Genomic DNA, 18,308 nt, shown 5'->3' on the forward strand with positions numbered 1-18,308 from the left:
CTTATTAAATCTTAAATGCTAGTGTTTTCATGATTATCCTTGGTTTTTTGTCCCTAAAGACTTTGAAAATATCCTGTTCATCCTATCTTTAGTTTTTCTCAGACCTGCACTCTATTGCTGTTTGCTTTGTGCGCTGCTTATACCTCGCACTCAATCAGCCAGCCAGTTAATCATGACTTCTCAACACAGTGATTAATTAGTATCATAATCTCATCTGAGAAATGGAGCCGCCCCAGAGGAATAAATACTCTTACCAGCTGTAAGAGACAGGTAGCTTCCCTCTCCTTAACCATCTCAGCTGTTCTCACCATACCAGAATGTACCAGTTTATCGTGTTTCTGTCATAAACACTGCAGCTGGCATTTTTTCTGCCAGCCTATTTGCAGAATTCTTATTCAGTGCAGAACCTGCTTTAAAGAAGATTATGATTAACAGTCAAAAAACTGTCTATGATATACTGTGTAGCTGTTCACTGTGACCCACCTTAGCATGATATATTGTATAGTAGCACTTTTTCCATCACAAGCTGAACATAAATTCACCTTTTACTATGTTTTCACCACTGTAAATACTTTTTTTTGGTCAGGTGTCACTATCATAGTCATATACAGAAAATGTCTTCCTCTCATACAGTGCCAATTCAGATAATAAATAGAAATGAAATGAAATCACCCTTTAATTTCCAATTCCTCTGTCTTATGATACAGGCTATATACCCAATGCTCAAAGTGGGCCAGTATTCAGTGGTGCACATTACTGGCACTTTAACATTTTACTGTTTGGTATACTCTTACTTTTTCTTGTGCACTGGCACTTCTCACGTTGCCAGTACTCATATCCGTCCTCTCCATATCAACTTCTCTGGGCAATTCATAATGGCCCTAAGTAAACTGTGTTACCCAGGGAGCACTACGTGACGCTCACCTTTTTCCTGTTTTCGCCCGCCTGCTAATCTTAAGAAGCGCTATATTAGCCTTACAATAATGTTTTCATGGCCTCACAGTGGACTTCTCCATTGCAGGCCTCATGACTTCATTGCACCACATACCAAAGCTAGTTGAGGTAGCCGGAGGGACACCTGGACACAGAGCATGGTGATGCAGAAGTGCTTCATTTGTCTGACACACTAAAAGTAGTAGTGTCTAGATGACGCTAGGAATATAAGGATCTCAGCCTGATGGCTTCATTGCAACAGACAGTCAGCTAGTGAACATAATTAATTTTTTTTTTTCACTCTGACAGGTTAATTGCAATGGCTATCTCTTTAATTAAATACATTTATATTGCAAACATCAGCAATTTCTTCTGGTATCTTTTAGTCACCGTAAAAATTTAGAATGTAATACTTCATAAAATCGCAGATAATGGCTGAGACACACCATCATGGGAATAACGGGAGTACTGACACTTATTTTTTTCCACTCTAAGCACTGTGTACACCTGACTCATGACTAGTGGAGGCAGGCCTACACCCACTTGGCTCATACACCCTCACATACTGTAAGCCCTCCCTAGCAAGGCTTACGGTCAGTGCGTGGGTGTAGGGATTGTGGTGGAGCAAAATATGTTTAACACGAAATGTTGGCCATTTTCATTGACTCAGCTTGCTTTCTGGCTAGATTTAAGGATTTAGTTTATTGATAACCATTCATTTATGTGTGTGTGATGAAAACATACCTTTAATGTGTCATCTGCTGCATCTTTCTGTGTCCTATCCTTTAGTACTGTATATGTAAGTTGTATAAGCAACCCACAGCCTTGCTTTCTTCCTCCTCCTCCTCTTCCTCCCTGCCTATCAGTACAACCCATAGTTCAAGGACAAGGCCACCTGCCTGCCTGACCGCCAGGTCACATGATGCTAGCACACTGTTGTTTCTCATGGTATAGCTCCCCTCTGTCTGCCTGGACTGTTGGATGAATGAATGGATGAACGGATGGATGAATATATCACAAAACACTTCAGAGGAATAGATGTGTTTGGGAATGTTGAGGGGAGCTGTGGTTAAATGGGTCAGGTCCCTTCACACAATAGTGGTGTTACTGTGGGAGGCGTATGGGGCAGACAGGGGAGGGGGGAGTGGAGAAGGAGGGATAAAGAGTGGGGACACCCAAGCCCTCTGCGCCAATTATGGACATAAATAACATCCACACAGAGCAGCCATGGAAATTAGGGTCAAAGGGTTAACTGTGCATTCTGGAGGTTCATGCCAACTGATTCATTGTTAGTCTATATGGTGCAGAGGAGTGAAAGGAAAAGATTGACGCACAATCCCAGAATAGGAGGCCTACAGTAAGTGCAGTGCAGTTTTGTGTGTGTGTGTGTGTGTGTGCACAGTTTTCTGTACTTTCAAAACATTTGGAAAAATGCCTGTTACAGGTTCCCAGAGCTCAAGGTCACATAACAAGATATTCTGTTTGTGTGCAATCCTCACAAATGCTTACATTTAAGATGCTGGCACCAGCAAATGTTTGGCACTTTTGCTAGAACAAGGAATACATTATCAAGACAGTTGTCACATAAACTTGTGTCATCATCAAATGATGAACCTTGAGGTTCTGATCCCAAAGGAAACATCACTCATTTTAAATGTGTTTTGTTGACTTCTTGTATGAATGTAATTTAAGCACATTTGTTCTTTGGACGTTTGGAAATCATAGTTACCGTCTTTATGTTCAGACTCTCTTTACCAACTGATCTATTCTGTCTGTGTATTTCAACAAACACCAGACGGTCTGATCAGCTGTGTGTTGGTCTGTCCCTTAATCCCGTGCAGTTGGCAACACTGCAGTGTGAACATACTGTAAACTGTATGTTTAGGACAAGGGAACGTGATGACAGTAATGACTGTGGAGATGCAGAAGATAATGGGTGAGATGGTTTGGAGATAAGGTGATGATTAAGGGGTGAGGGAGTGAGATTATCACAATGATAGGGTGGACAGATGACATGGTGTGTTTTTAAAAGGCTGATCATTGAAGGTGTAGTAAATAAGCACCCTGCCACGTGTGGGGGTGTTTGTCTCGTCTTTCCCCTGCCACACTGGACTGTGCTCAGCATGCTGCCACACACAGCTGTACCATCGCTGCCTAGAGGCAGACAGAAACGACAGGAGTGTTGCTTCATCAGCTGGAGGGAAGCCGAGTAAAGATGTAATTGAAAGCTGAGGACATAGCACAAACGTGCTGTTTTAGACACAAATTAAGGAATTCCCTTTTGACCTAATGATAGCTGTGTCGCTAAGGCTGAAACAGTTTGAGTTCAATAGTTGCAGCCCTAATTATTCTGATAGTTTTATATTGTGAGTTTCCCATGCTTCCTGTGGAAGAACCAGCAACGATGAATTGTGCATAAAGATGAACCTGACCTGGTGATGTTTGATGCAACTGAATTAGAGAATGAGTGAAAGCAAAAGATGCCTGCCTAGCCTCAGTTTAATCCAGTGTGGCAGGTCAGAGGAGCAGCTAAATACCGTCTTTACTTCAGCTCTCTCAGATGACCCAGCCAGCAATAATACAGGAATGTTCACTCAGTCTTTGGAGCCTCACTCAGTTTCTGCTGGCTGTTTACTCATGCTGCTGTCATTCATAATCTTTTCACATGTACACTTTTGGTACTCCGGGACTCAGTCATGCAAATAAGCAATAAAGTCTACCTTGCTGGTAGCCAAAGTACAACTCTGTCTACTGAAACTGAACAAAGATGTGGAAACACTAAGTATACCTGTAGTTTTGGATTGCCACTCTTATGAACTTATAAACATGACCATTTGTTCATGTCATTTAAGTATGCACAGTATCCTGTTAAGGCTTCCTGTCTAGATGTACTCCTTTTAGTCAGTATTTCTTAACAAGAGCATAAAATGATAGGCTGCAGTTAATAGATGTGTTGCATTGGACTGCATTGTACTGGCAGTTACTTCTAATACACTGCCCCGCCCTGCTTACATGTTTGCATGTAAATGAGACAAGCTTTTAGGCACACTGTCCAACATAATACATACATGAAGACTCAAAAGCACTCTGACATATAGTCTACCAAAACTGAACATTATAAGCTTCACATAGAGGATTTTGGACCAGACAAAGTTATTTTAAAGATTGAATGTATTTATGTACCTATCAGCTGCTGAAAGTGTTTTTGTCTTGTGTTACAGAGTGCAGCGATGGAGGAAACCGTCATATGGGAACAGCACACAGTGACCCTTCACAGGGTAGGTGTTTACAACTCTTTAATCCACTCTTTCTTCTCTCTTTTGTATTTTTCCCTCCCTGTCTGTGTCTGGCATCCTAATCCAGCAGTATGACTCCTTCTGTTCTTCACTTTTCCCTCCATGTTCCTCTGTGTCCTCTGCCTTTCCATCTCTCCTTTCTCTCTCTGTACTGAGAGGGCCAGCTGTAGCAGCAGGATGTGTGGTATTGAAACAATAGTCAGGGAACCCAGATGGCAGGAAACAAGGCTAAGGAAGACAAAAATCAGCATCCACTTCCTTACTACTTCTTTTCCCTTCCTTCCTGTTGGCAACGTACTCTTCTCCTTTACACAGCTCAAGGGATAGAAGGGGGGTGGTGATAGTCTTGGTCCATGTGCTGTTCGTCCTGTGTGTAGTCAAATTTTATTAAGATAGATTGAATCTCCTAACCCCAGTAGCTAAGGTTAGAACCAATCCTTGATCTTTCCTTTAGGCGCAATCAGCATCATGAGGCTACTATCAAACTCATATTCCCCAAGTATAGCTTACTGATAAATGAACGCACTCTTTTTTTTTATTGTATGACGGTAAACTCTAGTTAGGTGATGCTTTTGTGCCCTGGGATTGTGTGGAGCACCTGTCTAGACTGGTCTAGTTGCTATAATCTAATTAGCAGCGGCTTTATCGAGGCTAAAAGAGCGTCCTAGTGTGGGCTGCGGCTCTCCTGTGTTGTTGTGGTTGTAAGATTAGCCATTTACATCACACGGCTGGCTCATTTTGGTGCTGGCTTTTGCGTAGGCAAAAACACAACAGTCTGTAAAACCACTCCTGAAACATCTGGATATAGTAGCAAGATACTTCACTCTCAATCATCACTCATAATTCACTAGTTGGTGGCGGTGTGTGTCTAAGCAGGGACTCTGCCCTCTGCCTCTATTTGTATACTCTGCTGTGTTCAGGACATTTCTGGTTGGCAGCCTTTGGGCATGTAGCCAATAATGTGCGGAGTGTAATGGCAGGACTATATAAATACGTAACGACACAGCACTACATTTCAGCATAGCCCTTTTGGTGTCATAGAAGAGGAGCCAACTGTTGTTTTGTTTACAAACCTCAACTGACAAATCCTATTCCTTCTCCTTTCCAGTTTCCCTGATAGCTTGTCTGTTTTTATAGCAAAACCTCACAAAAGTTGAATAAATCTGCCACGTATACCATATCAGTCAGTGTTGTGTGCATTTCTGTGTATGTGTAGGCACCAGGATTTGGGTTTGGTATTGCCATCTCAGGTGGGCGAGACAACCCTCATTTCCAAAGTGGAGAGACATCCATTGTGATATCTGATGTTTTGAAAGGAGGTCCTGCAGAGGGACTGCTGCAGTAAGTTTTTGACCATGTTTATTTAATGAAGATGCTGAATCTTATGCTGTATGATAAATATTCCCACACACAAGGCTTTAAAGAACACTGTTAATCTAACCTGAGAATTGGTTATAAGAAGCCCTTTATAAATTCTCCTGTTCAACAGCTATTCATGGATTGTTGATTATGATTTTTTTTAAATGTTTCAGAGAAAATGATCGAGTGGTGATGGTCAATGCAGTCTCTATGGACAACGTAGAGCATGCATACGCTGTGCAGCAACTCCGCAAAAGTGGCAAAAATGCAAAGATAGTAAGTTATACTCTAATAATATTTACCAACACAGAATTAGTGTGAATTAGATTCACAATGACCCCAGATGTTACAGAGCATGATCACAAGTTCACTCATTAATTGCTTTGTCCCATGCAACAATGTAAAAAATAATGTTTACCTCTTCACACCCAATCTTCCTCTCTACTCCAAGACTATCCGTAGGAAAAGGAAAGTACAGATCCCTGTTTCTCGGCCAGGAGACAGAGAAACAATGTCAGAGCACGAGGAAGAGGATAGTGATGAGGATGATGGCTATGATCACCACAGTGGACGTGGTGGCCAAAGTGCCTATGGAGGAGCAAGTGGAGGCACAGGCACTGGTAGGCGTGAACGTAGCAACAGCAGCAGGCGGGATCACAGTGCCTCGCGGGAGAGGAGCATCTCACCACGCTCCGATCGCCGATCACAAGCCTCTTCTGCTCCACCCAGGCCTGCTAAGGTCACCCTTGTCAAGTCCCGCAAAAATGAAGGTGGGCAACACAATGTCCAAGTGCCTCAAATTTGACTGTAGATAAAGAAAACAAACAGGCTATGTCAACAATATATTTTTATATATCTGTGATTTTTTTAATGTGGAGATTGGTCTGTTCATCTTATTGGTAGTGAACAAAATGATGATGAAATTAATGTGTCTTGTTAAAATTGCTTTATTTTGCTTTTCAACTCTGAAAGTAGAATATGGACTGCGGTTGGCCAGCCACATATTTGTGAAGGACATCTCTCCTGAGAGCCTCGCTGCCAGGGATGGAAACATCCAGGAGGGCGATGTTGTATTGAAGGTGAGAGAAAAAAAGAGTCTGAGCTTGTGGGTAAGATCTCGGTGTTTTAAGTTGGTAAAATGTAATAATGAGGAAATTAACTGATAAAACGGAGACAACTGAATAAAATGAATTGTTTAATAGGGGAAATAAGTGTGGGTGAAGAAGGAAGCATTTTGATTTTTTATTTTTTTTTACTGAAAACTCACCAGTTAGCTGTTGTAATCTGTGAGCTGCTGAAAGTGGCTTGCTGAGTGAGGTCACAGTTCATTAGTATGCAGGCTCACCAGCAGAAATACCACACATTCCATTATTCCTTTGAATTGTATCCACTCTACCAGTCTCTGAGGAGGGAAAAATCCTTATTCACCTTAAAGAAATGCATTCTAAATCCAATTTACTGTATCAGTTATACTGGAGAGAGGCACACACAGACTGTTTCTGTTTGAAATGTGATTGCAGAAAAGTTGTACAGTGAAGATAACATGACCATTCAGTTCTCATGCTGACCCACTCCCCTTCCTTTGCCAGATCAATGGCACAGTTACAGAGAACCTATCACTGATAGATGCCAAGAAGCTGATCGAGAGGTCAAAGGGCAAGTTGAAGATGGTGGTGCAGAGAGATGAGAGAGCTACGCTGCTCAACATTCCTGACATGGATGACAGCATCCCATCAGCCAATAACTCTGACAGAGATGGTGAGACAACATATTTGTAGGATGCCTCTTCTCACTGACTGCAAAACATAAATCTGTATATTCAATTGAGCACTGAGAAGACATTATTTCAATCACAGCTAAAATACAGTTTCTTATTTTTACGCTTTCTTAATTTATTTCACTGATGAAATGTTAATGCATATTTAATTAATATTTCACAGACATTTCAGAAATACATTCACTGACATCAGACCATTCCAATCGATCCCACGGGCGAGGCAGTCGATCACGTTCGCCTGACAAGTCAGAGCCATCGGACCATCTCCGTCACTCACCTCGGCAGATCAGTAATGGCAGGTACGTGAAGTACACATACACACACATCAGACCGCAAATCTGGGAATGGCACACAGCTGTCACACATGCCACACTCATACATCTATACTCCCACTACTCCAACTTCATAGATCATCTTCACACCCATGAGTTAGTGGGTGCTGAGTAAGTACCTTGCAACACTAATGCATAAATCAGTAGATAAGGACACAGCATACATAAACCATCACACTCCCTCTGGAGCCATTCATGAGTTCCAATAATGCCTTGCTCTGGGAGAGCACTGGGGAGGGGTGGAAGGATTGATCGATCCTCTGGCTCAATAGAGTGTCTTTCTGAAAGTATACATGGTTAGATCTTTTCACCAACAGACCTACAGACTCTACACAATTGTCTTATCAGTTTTATGGGTTTGCTCACTTAAATCATGCAGTTTTAGGTGTATTCAATAAGTAAGATGTTTTACTCTTGTTGCCATGCCATTTTAATTGCTATAGAGAAAATGCTCTTTACATTTATGTGTGATTGTTGTCATTAATTTGAATGTCCATGTTGTCTGTGTTCACTGCCAGTTGGAACCTCCAGTAAGTTATCTTCTTGTAGTTTAAAGGCTGCATAGCTTTCTGTAGCTGACGCACACCTAGAGTGACAAAAAAGACCTTGAGTTAGACGTAGCGGTAAATAAGATGCTCTGGCTGACAGATAACGACTACAGTTTCTCTCAAGACAATATAAGCCAGGACTTACTAGTGAAGGCCAAGAAATCAAGCATGATCAAATGGCACAAGACGAATAGTGGAATAAAGCACAATTCTTGGAGGTTTGACACTTGTGGCAATGATCAAGGCTAATGCTATCACTGGCTGCAGTAAGAAAAGGCTGTGGGCTTGTTGCTGATGTCCGGTCGCAGTAAATGTTCAATTCTTTAACATAGCATTGGGTATGGAAACAGTGATTCATAATGCTCTAAAGCTCTTATTCTGATGGAGCTGTCTGAATTAGAGCCTCATATAGCAAGACCTCCATTTCATCATGCTTATTGGATCCTCAGGGAATCTGAAGCACACACAGATTAAAAAAGGTTGGAAACTAAGAAGGGTGTCATACTCCGAACCAAAAAAAAAGCTGTGATACTGTTTGTAGTTCACATTAAAACTAACCAGAGGTGCTATTTCAGGAAGCAGTCATTTTCAAACTCATACTTAATCAAATAATTGCAGCTTTCTCCAGACTTCTGTAATCTTGAAGAGATGGAGGTCAGGCTATGTGAGATATGAGAGCTAAACCTGCCGTTCATTATTAACTTTCTTGCTTAAGGGCACAATTTCTCACAGGAACACGTATCCATCACCAGGAAATCCAAACTTAGCTGTTTTTTAGGGATTTTCAACTCTTGTAGCTGTGTGATGTTAGTTCAGTGTGCTGCTGCTGCTGCTGCTGCTGCTACTGTTAGTTTAGTTTTCTGGCTTAATAGTTGCTTGTCAGTCATGATTATCATACTGCTAGATTTACCTCCAGTGCTGCCGATTCATTAGATGGCACAGTATGTGAGACTGTGGAGTAAACATACTTGTCTCAATACAGGATGAAGGCAGGTTCACTGTTGCACAGATTTCTTCCAATGTAAGTGTCTATCATTTGATAAATGGCCAGAATATGTTTATTTTGTCCATTTATCAAGTAGTTGCCCTTTCCTTTATCCCTCCTGTCTTTGAAATATATGTATAACCTTTATTTAATCAGGTAAGTTCCAATGAAATCTATTTCTTAAGGGAAATAGAATATGCTGAAGAACAAGTCTACCCTCTTATCGTACGTTGGTTACTTCATTATGCACATGTATTGTCAGAAGAGGAGTGCCACCTTGTTTTCATGATGGTTAGGGTTGAAGAGGTGACTGAGGAAATGACAGTCTGGCTGTCACTCGGCTATGATGTAAGAGACTGTTTTCACTATCTCCCAGTTTAGGAGGGGAAAGAGGAATTTGACATACTTCCCACAGTGCTTTGCCCTAAGCCAGATGGTTCGCTTAACCTGATTGGCTGTAGGGCTTAGATGCATTTTTTCCCCAGGACACGACACTGCTACATGGTTTTTAGTACACCAGATCTTCTAAAAACGCCCTTCATCTAGAGTGTCTCCCAGTGAGCATGAGCATACTTTCTGCTCAATCAGAAGGCTTTCTGTGCTGCAATCTTTTCAGGGAATTAAACTCAAAATCCTCTTAATAAGCGTCATGGTGCAACTTACAGAGACGTATGTGTGAGTAATTCATTTTTGCTTGTTTGAGTTTTGTTTTGTTTTTATTTATGATATATTTAACTGTCTGACTGAACTTTTTCATGTGACATTTCTTCCTATGTGTGAGGCAATGTTTGTATCTGTTCAGTTCTGTCGGCAAATATATTGACCTGTAGTTTCTGGTGTGGCAACACCATATTTTGCACTGTTTGTTCATGTCTGCGTAACCACGTCTCTCTCTGCCTCTCCCGCCCCTTCACTTCAACTTGATCTCTTTTCTGCCTCTCTCTCTCTCTCTCTCTCTCTCTGTCTCTGTCTCTGTCTCTCTCTCTCGCTTGTGCCCGTAATGTAAGAATGTGTAAGCGAGGGAATTGAACAAAGGCTTCTGTCAAATGGTGTTTGTCAGTGTGAAGCCTTTTTTAGCACCATTCCGCAGCAAAGAACAGCAGATTTAGGCCACAACACTCTCTCTCTCCCTCTCCTCTCTCTCTCTTTCCGTCTTGTTTGTTTGTATCTGTCCTTGTTCTCCCTCTCTTTCTCATTCATACACACACACACCCTGTCTGTCTCTCTCATTGTAATTCTGTTATTCATCCTCAGGCTTAGCTCTCATTTACCCTTCACTCCCCCCTTACAAACAAACCCATACAGGTTTCTCTGATGCTGACTGTGCTGATGTAGAAAATAACACGGATCAGCGCCATGTGTGAAACTGAGTTGTAGTGAGAGGTAGACCAAGTCTGGGAAAATTCAGCAACTTTTAAAAAGGCCATTCTGTGGCAAAAAATAAAGAGGGTCAGCAGCTGCACAAACTCACAAGTTAAACCCTGAGTATCAGTCATTGCGTGGAAAAGGATGCACATTTACTGTTTTTGCATCTGTTTTCCTGTTTGTATTTTGATGTGTAAATATATTTCCTAATGAATGAGAGAATCGACGTGAGAGAAGTTTCCTAGTCTGAGCTGGTGGCACAGCCTGCACCTTCAAATTCTTTTACAAAAGCTTTTGAATAGGGCTCAAGTACTGTGCCAGCAGGCAGTCATGTGACAAGATTGGAATTCAACCATTGTTTTAAGCAGCAGAGCTCTTTCTACTTTGTTAGACGTAGCCTACTAGACACACACACACACATGCACACACACAGTTTCACCCTGTTTATTTTATCCAGGTTAAACAGGAACTTGGACTGAAAAGTATCGTAATTCAAGAGTTTATGTTAGGAGACCTGGTCTGCTTTTTCTTTCTCTGTCTGTGTGCTTTTATTGGAAAGAGTTCTGTATGGTTAATAACAATGAGGGGTTACATCCATCTTTAAGAAAACTGACTCAGAAATAAAACATTTATTAACTCTGTCTGCTCTAATTGAACTTAATATCACATTCTGGTTGGGAATGAGGTTAGTCAATGACAATGATACTGTATAGACTACATAATTAAAAACAAACTCCATTAAAATACAGCTGAATAAACTTAAGTCTACACAGTCTTTTTGACAAAGCCTCCCAGCCTTCTTTTAATTGATTTTTCTCATCTAATAGCCCCCTAGTTTTCAATCCATGGTCTATACGATTTCCCTTTGGGTTCAATTACTGCATGTTATTGTGTTATTGCATTGTGTGTATGGTAAACACAGCTGGAAGTCATTCACACTCTAAAATCAGCAGTGTGCTACAGTCCTTAAAGTAAGAAATAAGTCATTATAGCATTGACAATACAATTTTACTAAATTGCAATATGTTGTTTATGTTTGTTTCAGCCATCGAAGTCGAGATGAGGAACGTGTGTCCAAACCAGGGGCCATGTCTACACCAGTCAAAAGCTCTGATGATGGTGTCTTGTCACAGGCTAGTGACCAAGCCAGCTCCAGAGATGACAAACTGTTACCTCCGCTGCCTGGTACAGACTTTTTCTGCACATTGGGTCTCAAATGATCAGTATGGTCTCTCCCATTTGATGTTTAGTGTTCAGCCTCTTATTTTTTATTTTATTTGTATTTTTCCATCTCATTCCTATTAGTACAGTGAGGTACCATGTAGATTATAAAGACACTGTGACATTATCTGCACAGTAGACCTAAGAAATACTATCTACTTAATGTCAACATCTGAGGAAAAAGTAAAAAGGATGATATTACAAAATAAATACTTGACATGTCTGTCATCAATTAAAGCAGAAGATTTCACTTTTACTTTTGGTTTCACTGTTACTAAGCACTTTATTGTCTGTTAAGACTCTTATGCCCACACTTTACTGTACAAAATACTGAAGCAGATTAAACTCTGTACTGGAGTCTGTACTAGATTTCTCGATTCTATTTAGGTTCTAACTACTTACTTACTGTGTTTGTGTTTGTGGCAGAACCAAAGCCAGTTTATGCACAGCCTGGTCAGCCTGATGTGGACCTCCCTGTCAGCCCCTCTGATGCTCCTGTACCCAGCGCTGGTCATGACGACAGCATTCTCAGGTAAATGTCCAAAGCTTTTATCCAAAACACTATAGTGCACATACTATAATATTGATATATCTGTACTGTTGCATGTATATCGGGTGTATATATATTGTGCACTTTGATAAGAGTCGTAAACTGTATTCAGAGATTCTGGCCAGCTTTTGTTTTTTTTCACCACACACAGCTTGTTTGAATAACAGGGTGTGTTTTGTGTCCCTGAGAGAGATTGTTTTCAAATATTTCCGCTGACCTTTTTGCCTGATTTCATCTGACCACCTGTTTTCTCTTGCAGGCCAAGTATGAAACTGGTCAAGTTCAAGAAGGGAGAGAGTGTCGGTCTGCGGTTAGCCGGAGGGAACGACGTGGGAATTTTTGTGGCAGGAGTTTTGGAGGACAGTCCTGCAGCCAAGGAAGGGCTGGAGGAGGGAGACCAGATTCTCAGGGTATTTTGCATTCCATCAATGTGTTTATATGCACTTTAGAGCCCAGCCTTTTGGTAGCTTTTTGAAGAAACTTGATTTCTTAAAAAAAGTAAACAATAAACATTTTTGTTGTTGTATTGTAATGAGGGATTAAAAACATACTATGCAGGATTTTCCTATAAACCAATGGTAGACTCAAACCCTCTCAATCATCACTTATGACCCAGTGGATGTGTGTGGCATGTACGTATCCACAGAATATACAATTTTTTTTTCTCCTTGAAATACGTCTGAAGAAGTAAAGTCGTCTTACATTCACTGTCTAGACTTTTAGGGCTCTATTCTAACGATCTATAGCACATGGTGTGAAGCGCTTGGTGCAAGTGCCTTTGGGGCATGTCCAAATCCACTTTTGCTATTTTAACGGTGGAAAAATGGTCACTGCGCCAGGCGCTTGGACTTAAGTCCCCTCATTAATCATAGGCGTGTTTTGGGCGTAACACGCGGTAAACCAATCAGAGTGTCATCTCCCATTCCCTTTAATATCCAGGAACGCTGTCACCTTGGCGGATTGCTAGTTTGATGGTGGATTTACCAGGATTGGTCACATTACCACATTGACAGTTTCATTGATCATTACTGTGATTGACTGATTCTGATACACAGTGGCATGTCATTGTGGCTTTATATTGATGTACATCATAATACAAATTCACATTGTGGTCCTTTTATTTGTGATGTTTTGCATGTTTGTGTGCTGCTGCGCGCCCATGTGTGCATAACAGGCAGACTGGTGCAAGTGCATTTGCTATTTAGACAACGTGGGCTCAGGGCAAGAAAGTGACAACTGCACCGGGGGAAACTAACATATACACATGCTGCGCCACGCCCGCCTTCCGCTGTACGGCCATCGCAAGATGGGGCCCTTAATGTCAGTATACATCCACAAGAATAGATTGTGCCAAAAATCTGTAAAACGAATGTTCCCTTCCTGAGAGAGGCAAACCACTGTCCCACACAACTAGCCTACAGCACCAGGGGCCTGAAAGATGGAGAGCCACAGTGATCGTCTCAAACAAAGTGGCTCAAAAGTAGGCCAAGTTTATCAACAATCGAGTAACAGTAAAGTAACGAGTGCTGTTGTCAACTCAACTGCTTCACTGTCTCTCCTCTGCTTTGCTGGGCTCCATAGTTATGGGAGAGGCAGCTCCGCCTGCGGTAAAACGGAGAGAAACTCAGTGTGACTATAAATGACAGCAAAACAAATTAAATAGTCTCATATGAGCTGAAATTAGGTAAATAACATGAATAAACATCGTCCCTACTGTGTATTGTCATTTATGGTCGCATTGAATCTCTCCTCTCTGTTTCACAACAGGCGGAGAGCGCTCTGTGTGTGTGTTGAGTGTGTGTGTGTGTGTGTGTGTGTGTGTGTGTGTGTGTTCCACGTAGCATACAGTGAAGCAGTTTAAGAATTTGAGTTGACGACAACTAGCTACTCTCTTTACGCTTCTGTAATTAAGAAGTAAAACAATTGTAATTTTTAGGTATTTTTCCAAAAATGAGTCTTGAAAATCACCAGCTTACAGTCAGAGTTGTCTTATATGCGGGCCAATACAGTATTTGTAAAACTAACTAACTAACTAGCTTTTCTTTCACTGCAATTTTAGTCAAAGAAAAAAACTCCTCCAGCTGCAGTGTCATACATCTAATATGCCAGGATTGTCTAAAAATAAAGGGATGGAGGGTAGAGGGAGAACTGGATTTCCCCCAGTAATTAAATAAGAGGGTTTTTTTTGCATGCAAGTGTTATGTACTTGCTCTTTTAAATTAGCTGTAGACATTTAAATTGTCCTATTATCATGTAGCTTCCAAGGTTTGTTTCCTGTTAACGTTCAATGAAGTTCTTAGAAACTTTAAAAAAAATCACATTATATGAACGTTGGAGGAACATCTGGTGTTATTGTTAAAATAGACAAGCTGTCACTGCCCACACTAACTTAGATAACCAACGGTGCAACTACGTGATTCCCCTCACCACAATAGATTTACTTCTGTGTAAGGAGATCTTGGGAATACAACACAATGTATCTGTCAGTCTGTGAGTCATTCCCGGGCTCTGGCTTGTTTCAAGAGTCCCCTTGTTTCCAGTGTGAAGACACAATAGAAGTTGTTCTTGCACTCTGACCTCGGGAACAGTCGTCTCTCTGTTTCACTGGACACCAGAGTAACAGTGTTAATGGAATGATGGAAACCCTCTTGATGTCAGTCTTGGATCTATTCTGACTTGTTTATACAGCTGTCAAGGATGACACCTGTGACATTTAATGCAGTAGCTCTGCAGCTGTATAGTTAAACTATCTGACCACACACTTCCTGTTTTTTTTCCATCACGTTAACTTTTATGGACTTAAGTTATCTGATAAACAAAGTTGTCCATTACACTCTGCTTCTCTTTTTGAGTGTACAATAGTCTAGTCTATTCTTCCACTTCACTGAGATCTCATTAATTTTGTGTGTGTGTGTGTGTGTGTGTGAGTGTGAGTGTGTGAGTGTGTGTGTGTGTGTGTGTGTGTTCCTCCCACTGTACAAACACATCTAGAGACTTCCAGGACATTGTTTTCCATCTTTAGATTGTTTCCCTTTGGTCATGGTGTGCTAGTGGAGATAAAGACGTCAAGTCCTCCTGTTTCTGGGAAGGATAAAGGTGTCTTTCTGAGGTTTGGTGATTTAGTCCATGTGTTTCTGGTTTCCCCATTGCCCCTTCAAGCAAAGTCAATAAACAGTAGTTATTGTCTTTGGGGCAGCAGCAGGAGATGAAGAGGAGGAGGAGTAGACTCACTTGTAGGGGGAGTGTATTGCCCTGCTTCTGTTGAGGAACAGGTTTTCTCTGTCCCTCCTATTCTGTGAGAAATCTAATGAGCGCTAGTTACTGAAGTTTGTAATCTTAACTAAAAGTAACTCAGTACCCAGGCAAAGAAAGAGGATGAAAACATTTTTGTCAGTGATTTCTAAGCTTGTGAGGATCAAGTTGGCCTACAATAACATGAGATTCAAGAGACCATAGTTCATGATTATAAACCAGTCCATCATCTGCACTATAATTTGATTTCTTCTCCTTTTTCTGTGCTGCATCTTAGGTGAACAACGTGGACTTTGCTAACATCATTAGGGAGGAGGCAGTGCTGTTTCTACTGGATCTCCCAAGAGGAGAGGAAGTTACAATCTTGGCTCAGAAGAAGAAGGATGGTGAGTGATGTCAGTTAGTAGTGTAAACACACAGCATATACACTGAAATCTTTTATTTAAATGTCACTCTAATCCTCTTGTGTTATTTTCTATTTCGTCTGCAGTGTATCGGAGGATAGTGGAATCGGATGTGGGTGACTCCTTCTACATTCGCACACATTTCGAATATGAAAAAGAGTCGCCATACGGGCTGAGCTTTAACAAGGGCGAGGTTTTCCGAGTGGTAGATACTCTGTACAATGGCAAGTTAGGCTCCTGGCTCGCGATTCGTATTGGCAAGAACCATCAGGAAGTGGAAAGGGGAATCATCCCCAACAAGAACAGGTAAGAGGAGTCTCACACAGCTTGTTCTGGCACTTTATGAATGAGCGAGGGTGGCGGTAAAGAAAAAGAAGCATTGTCGTTGATCAGAGAGATGGAGGGTTTAATAGGTCTAATGTACATTTGAGATTTTACTGCTTATTATTCATGGTTCTGTGCTTTTTGTTAAAAAAGCTGCGGCTCTGTGTTAGACTGTTGGTCATGTGTGTGTCTGAGGGTGCGTGTGTATACATCATGATCTTGCCAACAGCATAATTTTATCTAGGCCTGACTACAGCCTGCAGTAGCCTGCCTCGGGCACCACACAGAGATTCCTCACTGTCCCGCTAACAGAAAAGACATAGCTTTCCACATGCTGCATGCAATTTTATCACATACATGCATTAAGCTCTGTGAAAGAAATCTCTGCTACTCAGCCAAGTTAAATCAGCCTCCCTTGATATTCTCTCAAAACATTTCACATAAAACCATGAAATCAAGTATATCAAGACCATTATAGGTCAAAGCCACTACGAATCTTTCCTCCGTGGGTTTACTGGTTTACTTACCTTACCTTTTATCCCTATTGGTGTTATTTTACGGGCATTTTCTAATTGAAATATATCAATAGAAATTAATTGATCAATGCGCTTGCAAACATTTTAGGGAACAGATTCAGTCTTTTTTTAATAAACGCATGTTTTTTTGAATCTCTAATGGTGGAACAATAGTTCAGTGATTCCTTAATAAGGCCAGTCATGTCACTGTGAAGTCTTATGTTAGATTCTGTGGAGATGTAGATCCAGTGGAGATGCTGTCATTATTATGGCTTTTAAGTCTTTGAAATTGCTCGGGCATCACCAGCCTTTCTTCAGTCAGTGATTAATAAGAGCTCCATAATTGTTTTACAACCATTTACAATTTACAAGTGTACAATGGTGTCACAGCATTTCTTTTTGTACAAAATATTGTCACCTTAACTGTAGAAATCTGCATACTGCTTATTTCAGGTAAACTGGTGGGTAACAAATTGTTTATTACATCCTAACCTAACAAGAAGCCTTGTTTGCAGTTTTTGTGATTGTCCTGACACCTGACCTCCCACCTTTTTCTCAGAGCTGAGCAGCTATCCAGTGTGCAGTACACCCTCCCCAAAACACCAGGAGGCGATAGAGCAGACTTCTGGCGATTCCGTGGATTACGAAGCTCCAAGAGGAATTTGCGGAAGAGCAGGGAGGACCTGTCAGCCCAGCCAGTTCAGACCAAGTTCCCTGCCTATGAAAGGGTGGTGCTGAGGGAAGGTAAGAGCACAAAATGCCAAGGCACTTAAAACAATCAGCTAAAGACTCTCACATAGCTTTATATTTTACTGTAGGGATAAAGTCTACAAACCAGTGGTCATATTTCAACCTTACAGCTCAGAGAAACAGAAGGTCATCCACAGTACTTGTACACTCTAGCTAACAACTGTTTTGATGTTTTTACTTATGCTTCTCTGCATTATAAAATTATCCATTTGTACATTTACAGAGGACATGGTGTAATCTAAACCTATAATTAACACTGTTACAGACAAAGAGTACTACATCAATATTTAGATGTACTTACCAATTGTCTAATTGTACAAGTGGAGTTTGCCTTACTTACTCATGTTTACTTTTTGTAACATTTAATAAAGTGGTAATATTTGTATATTATAATTTAGTGTTGCATGTGCAAATGTTAAATGATGCTGACCTTTGGTAATCCTCATGACATGCTCTTGATGAACAGCTGGGTTCCTGAGGCCTGTGGTCATCTTTGGGCCAATAGCAGATGTGGCCAGAGAGAAACTGGCCAGGGAGGAGCCTGATGTTTTTGAACTAGCAAGTAAGTCGTAAATTGCTTTCCCTTTTTTTCATGTTTTGTGTCCTATTGTGTGTCTTAGAATCACGGGAGTCCAGACCCTTGATTCATGCTGGACATTATACATTACTGCCGCTAAGCATTGCTTATTCTCTGTAG

The 18,308-nt window shown here is 41.1% G+C and overlaps 1 protein-coding gene across 9 annotated transcripts in view; it reads left to right on the plus strand.

The window, feature by feature from the left end:
• Positions 1 to 18,308, plus strand: part of tjp1a (tight junction protein 1a) — a 66,262-nt gene that overhangs the window by 31,340 nt on the left and 16,614 nt on the right. For 5 of the 9 annotated variants that reach the window (XM_053324134.1, XM_053324117.1, XM_053324158.1 and 2 more), the window contains exons 2-15: positions 4,155 to 4,211; positions 5,446 to 5,570; positions 5,762 to 5,864; positions 6,040 to 6,358; positions 6,561 to 6,667; positions 7,178 to 7,346; positions 7,529 to 7,664; positions 11,641 to 11,780; positions 12,243 to 12,348; positions 12,626 to 12,776; positions 15,896 to 16,004; positions 16,109 to 16,328; positions 17,421 to 17,605; positions 18,078 to 18,173. In XM_053324134.1, the coding sequence (XP_053180109.1) occupies positions 4,155 to 4,211; positions 5,446 to 5,570; positions 5,762 to 5,864; positions 6,040 to 6,358; positions 6,561 to 6,667; positions 7,178 to 7,346; positions 7,529 to 7,664; positions 11,641 to 11,780; positions 12,243 to 12,348; positions 12,626 to 12,776; positions 15,896 to 16,004; positions 16,109 to 16,328; positions 17,421 to 17,605; positions 18,078 to 18,173 (2,023 nt within the window). The remainder of the gene's footprint in view (positions 1 to 4,154; positions 4,212 to 5,445; positions 5,571 to 5,761; positions 5,865 to 6,039; positions 6,359 to 6,560; positions 6,668 to 7,177; positions 7,347 to 7,528; positions 7,665 to 11,640; positions 11,781 to 12,242; positions 12,349 to 12,625; positions 12,777 to 15,895; positions 16,005 to 16,108; positions 16,329 to 17,420; positions 17,606 to 18,077; positions 18,174 to 18,308) is intronic. The other 4 variants (XM_053324126.1, XM_053324150.1, XM_053324174.1 and 1 more) reach the window with 1 other exon arrangement.

The sequence above is a fragment of the Scomber japonicus genome, chromosome 1, assembly GCF_027409825.1.
Source record: "Scomber japonicus isolate fScoJap1 chromosome 1, fScoJap1.pri, whole genome shotgun sequence".
Lineage (NCBI taxonomy): Eukaryota > Metazoa > Chordata > Actinopteri > Scombriformes > Scombridae > Scomber > Scomber japonicus.